The sequence below is a fragment of the Salvelinus namaycush genome, chromosome 32 (genome assembly GCF_016432855.1).
Source record: "Salvelinus namaycush isolate Seneca chromosome 32, SaNama_1.0, whole genome shotgun sequence".
NCBI classification, from domain to species: domain Eukaryota; kingdom Metazoa; phylum Chordata; class Actinopteri; order Salmoniformes; family Salmonidae; genus Salvelinus; species Salvelinus namaycush.
Window position 1 is genome coordinate 12885164 of NC_052338.1, and position 6651 is coordinate 12891814.

Here is a 6651-nt window from a genome sequence, read left to right on the forward strand (position 1 = left end):
GCCATCGCCAACTGCCCTCCTTTCAACATAGCCTAGATGTACGTTTTTATTACTTCTAAACAAAATTACTTTGTTGGGTTATCATACGCTTATAATGATGTTTTGATAATTGCTTGAACAGTCGCTAAGATTATATTTGCTTGTGATCTTTGCAAAATAACTATTTTGGATGCAGAAGCTGTTAGCTAAAATGCTAACGTCATTGATATAGGATAGGCTGTCAAGTTAACTCATTTAATAGTAAAAGCTAGCCAGAGCCATTTTACTGGTTGAAGTTGGAAGTGTTTTATAAATTTAATGCAGTTGATTTGCGATGATGAGACAACCATTCTATTAAGCACGAATTTCATCCCAGCTTTACAGTTAAATTATAATCCAAAAGTAGTGTGAAATGCACTCATATGCAACATGTAAATAGAGGTTTTTGTTTTGCTGGCGGTCTATAAGAACTCCCCCTTGTTCTGGCACCCGCCATCAATTTGCGTACCGGTTTTTGTCAAGAACTGCAACGGCGCTGGGTTTTCCACGCTAAAGTTTCCTGTGTGTATCATGAATGATCCACCACCCAAAGGACATCTAGCCAATTTTACACATCTGTGGGAAGCATTTGAATCAACATGGGCCGAAATCTCGGTGGAGCGCTTCGACACCTTGTAGAGTCCATGCCCTGACGAATTCAAGACCAATTGATCTCAGTTTGTCAGTCAGAGTAGCCACTCATTTATGTAATTTGTCTGTTATTAAAAAATATTCAGCTATTGTCTTTTGTCATGTAAATTACGTAGAATTGCATGAAAAAAACTAAGCCATGGGGCCAATGATTTCTTAATTCGGCCAGCCTATGCTGGGAACTTTAGAGTCCGTATGTTAGTTATCAATATGTCGTTTTGGATGTTGATTTGATAATAGCAGTGGATGTACACTGAACATCACCCCTCATAAATGCAGTGCTGGCTACTTTTTCTAAGTGGGTTTCATGGAATAACAAACCGGAGGAAAATATATGTAGTTCTTTTTGATCATGTTGGGGATGATTGTAAGTGTTATGTTGTGTGCAGTGTGTGAACCTAATCACGGTGTGCTTCCTTGAAAGCCTACTAAATGGCCAAGCCTACATGGCCAAGCCTATGTAAAAATATGACCAAAAGGTTTTACAAAAATATTCCAAAGCAAGCTTGTCCTCAAACAACTCTGTCAAATTGTTTTCCCAACACGACTGACAATAGTTATTGCCATAACACTAATTTATCCACTACCAGGATGGAAAATGTAAATCGATGGGGCTGTAAAATACTAAATCATATTATAGACTTGAGGGCAAATTAATTCTCTCCTTCCTGTCCCGGGCTTGTGAAGTTAATTTCTTTCTCCAGACAAGCGTCTAGTCTAGCCACTCCTCCGCATCCGTTACAGCTGCTGAGCACTCGCGCTATCCTCTCAGCCACGAGGTGTCCACGCGCAGTTCCCGGGTGGTGATTGGTTAAAGACGACACAAACATCTTTTTCAACCAATGACAGTGATGTGCATGCGCTGAGCCATGATGTGCATTCTGCTTCCACATGCTCAGTTTAGGTGATCGACAACCCTGGTGAATCACTGGCTGGTGTCCTCATATAAAAGCTGCGCCTTCTTGGTTTATTGCGCACACTGATAACATGAGAGTAGGTAACACATGAGTTTAGTCGTACGCTATAAAGCAAGCATTTTGCTCTGCTTCACAATCGTAGACCTCTGAACCTCACTCACTCAATCATATTGACAGTCTAATTGAACAACAAAACTTCGAATTGGAATAGCTCTGAACTTCTTGCAGTTCAAATCTTCTTCGACTTGGATATCAATTAAATAGCGAACATGGTTGTTATGTCAAAGAGAGTGAAGACCTTCGAGGTTATTTTCAGCGATCCTAGCAAGACTTTTTACTGCAGTGGAGACAAAGTAGCCGGGAAGATCCTGGTGGAAGTAGCTGAGGTGACGAGAGTCTCGGCTATGAGAGTGCTCGGAGTTGGATGCGCAAAGGTGGAATATGCCAAAGGAAAGCAGAAATGCCGAGAGGAGAATGAGTACTTGAGATACGAAGAGGTTGTTCAACTTGATGACCAGCCAGCTGGTAAGATCCTCCTAGAATTTTCCCAAGCAATCAATATGATAACTTGTTTTCAAGTGTAGCCATGTGGATGCCCGTTTAGCTGGTGCTGCTGTCGATGATGATGAACTTGCTAGCTAAGGTTAGTGACTCGAATCAATTTCGTGATAATGACATGCATTTCAAATGTCACTGTAAGGGTCGAATTACAGATTAAGTTCATGTGAAATAACGTTATTAGGTTACTTTACCAAGCAGTTATATTTGCTGTTATTTAGACTGAAAGTGTCCCCTACTTATGAGGAGTCATTGATTTAGAGTTGAATTTCATGGAATGAACAATGCAAAAGATTATGGCAGCATTAACTGAGCAGTGCATGGTCAGTCGATACAGGGAATCCCCTTATGAGGTGTCAAGCATTTAGTATCTATGTTTCACCATACTTGGCAGAGTGGCATGGTGTCCTTGGCAAACCCCCAACACAAGGCTTGGCAGGAAGTTAACATAGCTGATAAAATCCAGGTCTAGTCCAGGTCTAGTATAATACAGGCCAGCTGTAAAGTAAAAATAAAATAAACCAACCTTTTGCCTGATTAGTGGAATTGGCAAGATAAATCACCTTTATTAAATAGCTTTCTTTTCATTTTCAGATCAAGATGGATCAGTTCTCCTTAGACCTGGCAACAAGTATGAGTACATGTTTGGATTTGAGCTCCCCCAGCAAGGGTAAGTCTCTGCATTGGCCTGTATTCTTTTATTGAGTCAATACAATAAATTTTCCTCTCTGGGTCTGTGGCTCTGTCTTATCTTTACCTTTTTGTTTCCCCAAAGGCAGATTGTGTCTTCCTACAAGGGCAAGTTTGGCTATGTCCAATACTATGTCAAGGCCTTTATGGAGAGGCCTGCTCAGCCTGCCCTGGAGTGCAAGAAACACTTTGAGGTGGAGGAGCCCCTGGATGTGAACACACCAGATCTGTTGGTGAGTTCATCTCTCACTTACCGCAGCCTGAACTGCAAAAGTAGAAATAGCTGAGTTGCATGCTAACTTGCCACTTGAAGTCTGAAAGGAAACTCATCTTTAATAGTATTTCTGATACACAACATATGACATTTTGAAAGCATTAAGAGTGAGCAGTATGTATCGCAGACTTTTCCCTTGAGCTATAATTTTAAATGTGGGATTAGTCGGGTCCTGACGTAAAGCTTCAGGTCGGGCACCTCTGTCATATCCTGCGCATCTGCCTTCCTTGTAAAGCCTTAAAGCATGGACAGATTTGACCACATGCAATTCAGGTCATAGACCCTAGAAGTCTTTAAATTATTAAGTTAACTCGGCATTTATGTGGACATGAAGGAATAGAGATATTGAATTGGAGCTCTAAAAAACATGGTTAAACATCTGTTCAAGTGAGCCCCTGTGAAACCACTATTTTTCTTGCCCCCTCTTCAGTCTCCTACAGGTGGCATGAAGGAGAAGAAGGTCACCTGCATGTTCATTCCTGATGGCCAGGTGTCCCTGAACGCCAAGATTGACCGCAAGGGGTTCTGTGAGGGTGAAGACATCTGCATCTGCGCCAAGTTTGAGAACACCTGCTCACGGATTGTAGTCCCCAAGGCGGCCATCATCTCCAAGCACACCTACCAGGCCAATGGCAGGACCAAAGTCTTCCGGCAGAAGCTCTCCTCAGTGCGCGGCAACCACATCATCTCCGGCATGTGCGACGCCTGGCAGGGCAAGACCATCCGGGTGCCCAAGATCAAGCCCTCCATGCTGGGCTGCAACATCATCCGTGTAGAGTATGCCCTCATGGTGAGCATCTTGATCCCCCTCCAACTAGCATAATAGCATAGTGCTAATGGTTTTGGTGGTAAGCAGCCGTTTCTAGTAGCAAAGAACTTTCATTGGGTAAATTAAGTGTATTGATCAACCTTCAAACTAACTCATCATAGACATGCTTGTAATACTATGGTCATTACTGTAAATCCGCCAGATCCCTTCAGTTGGATAAGGGGATTAGCCAAGTGACCGCACTAGTTTAGACATGCAACCTTTTGAAATGGCCACTCGGCAAGTCTGGTTTCTAATGTTATCCCTTCCTCCAGATCTACATGCACATCCCAGGCAGCGAAAAGCTGATCCTGGAGCTGCCGCTGGTCATAGGCACAGCCGGCCTGGGAAGCCGCACCAACAGCATGAGCAGCACAGATGGCTCAGTCAGCAACGCCTCAGCCAGCTGGGTGTCCCTGCGCATGCCTTCTGCTCCCCCCAGCTACTGTGATGTCACGCGTGACTGCCGCCTGGACCAGCCCCTCACGCCCCTGCTGAATGACTACGATGGTGACGACAGCCCCATCTTCATGCACGCCTCTGCATTCCAGTTCCCGAACCTACCTGCCTACTCTGAGGTGAGTGTCTCGAAAATAAATGCAGAGTGATTAAGTGATATCTCCATGATGGTACTAGTTGAAGGGTGATTGAATTGATGAGCAGGTGATCTAACAAAGCGTCTCGTCTGTTTCAGGTTGATGAGGAGTTCAGTGGAAACGCTCACATGCTGCAGGTCTGCTGAACTACCTTGTCGCTTCCAGAACTCTGGTCCACTGCACAAGGGCCACTTTCGGCACTTAGCTCACTTGAGTACAAGAGCCAAACTACTTATGGAAGAAGTGTTGGACGGACTTTGAGAAGTGATGTTGCGGATATCGGAGCTGACCCTGCATCAAGAAAGGAAGAGGATGTGAAGTGCAAGAGACTGAATTGTTCTTGTGCCAGTGCTGTCGGCAATCTTTGCTGCGCCATCTAAGCTGATCTTGTTCTGTTTCCTCCTGAACTGTTGCTGTTCTGGTTTCAGAACGTGACACTGCAGACCTTGTGGTTTGCGATGTCTTGTCCATTAGTTTCCCACCGGGGCCAAGCACATGTTGACAAGGCCCCAACTGATTATGAATAAGCTCTTTGCTTGTTGGGTGTCCGTCCTTCATAGTGTATAGTCAATTCATATAATTCCTGTATTTCATGAAAATTGGGATTTCATCTGAGGAACCATATTTTTGTTTATTTCTAAAATGAAAGTAAGCAATTTTGTTTGACAGACAGATGTTAAGAGAATATTTGTTGCTTTTGATAATTGCGGCATGTTGAGAGATATATTCTCCCAAGGGACAATCGTGCCGAGTCCATATATTTTTCTGTACCAGTGTTTTTGAAAATGTTAATTGTGGTATTGCACTTTTTTATGGATGCATATTGCTCTGTAACTGCCTACAGGAGATCTCCTGGTTTAAAAAAAAAACAAGGTTTCTGTTATGTTTGAGTGTCCAAAACAAACCTCAATATATTATGGCAAGGGCTCAAATTGTTTCTTATTCCAAATGAGGGCTGAATCACTAAGCCAAACTGGGGTGTATTTAGGCTTAACTCCTCGCACATGATATCAGACGTTGACTAATGAACGTATGTGAATATTATTGTCAATATATTTGGTTTCTCCTAGACAGTGTTTTACTGTGGGATGCCTAAGCAGGCCCTCAACTGAATGACCAAGACTGATCTGTGAGAACACATGCAATGCATCTTTTATATTTTGTCCAGATCATATATTTTTTTTTTGTATGAGACCCTATGGGTTAGTATCTATTAATAAAAAGTTGAAATTAATTTGTCTTGTGGTACAAATCTAATGTGCATGACGACAACCTACAATCATTACGCCAAGTGTTAACGGTACCAGGCCACAATTGCTTATAGAGATGATCCCTTTGCTGAAAGGGAATTTTAATTAAAAGCCTAGGGTGGGATTCAAACTGTATTGCAGAATATCCTCATTATAGCTCAATTGAAATGTAAAGGCAATGTTCCTGCATTCACAATAAACTCATGTTGGCGCAATGGGAAAATGTTTTATGCAGATCTGCCCCTAGTATTTACACAATGGTTCTGAAACCTTCGGTTTCACCAAATTCCATTTTATAACCAGTCATACTGACTTTTTTTTTACTTTTTATTGAACTTGTGCAACTACAGCTTCACGACTTTTGGAGGTAGCACCTTTCAGAACTAAAATCGGACACAATTTTTCAAGAGACCACGATAACAAGAGCAAATATACTTGAACCGGGATTCAATCCAATTGCACTTTGCAATGCATGTTTTAAAGGCAACGTTACCCCATTCACAGTAAATGCTGCGTATGGCGCCTCAATCGGAAATTGCCTTTAAATGACACATTGTGCAAATCCACAATTGATTTAGATCCCTACCTTGCCTGTAAAAACTTCCCCTGCCCTACCAACTGAACAAGGATAAACACAATTCTTTGGAAACATTCCCTTCATGAAATAGGTCAAGACATACAGAAATACTCACTGTTTACCTAGCTAGAAAAGATACTTGAAAGGCATTTCAAATGAGAGTGGAGCTAATGCAGGCTTAGTTTAGTCGTGCTATGCATGGTGTATACACTATTGGGTTTGTGACCTCTTTCTCATCGTCTTTGGGAAGCTTGTACTTTTATCCTTTCAAGTTACTTCCATGTCTAGTGATCCCAATTATGTTTTGTAAAT

The 6651-nt window shown here is 42.3% G+C and overlaps 1 protein-coding gene across 1 annotated transcript; it reads left to right on the top strand.

Annotated features, from left to right (window-relative positions):
• Nucleotides 1-1631: 1631 nt before the first annotated feature.
• Nucleotides 1632-5746, top strand: LOC120026934 (thioredoxin-interacting protein-like). Its single transcript, XM_038971710.1, has 6 exons — nt 1632-2111; nt 2739-2814; nt 2920-3067; nt 3539-3898; nt 4192-4494; nt 4611-5746. Exons 1-6 carry the CDS (start codon nt 1856-1858, stop codon nt 4656-4658), a joined length of 1191 nt encoding a protein of 396 aa, XP_038827638.1. The 5' UTR covers nt 1632-1855; the 3' UTR covers nt 4659-5746.
• Nucleotides 5747-6651: the final 905 nt, after the last annotated feature.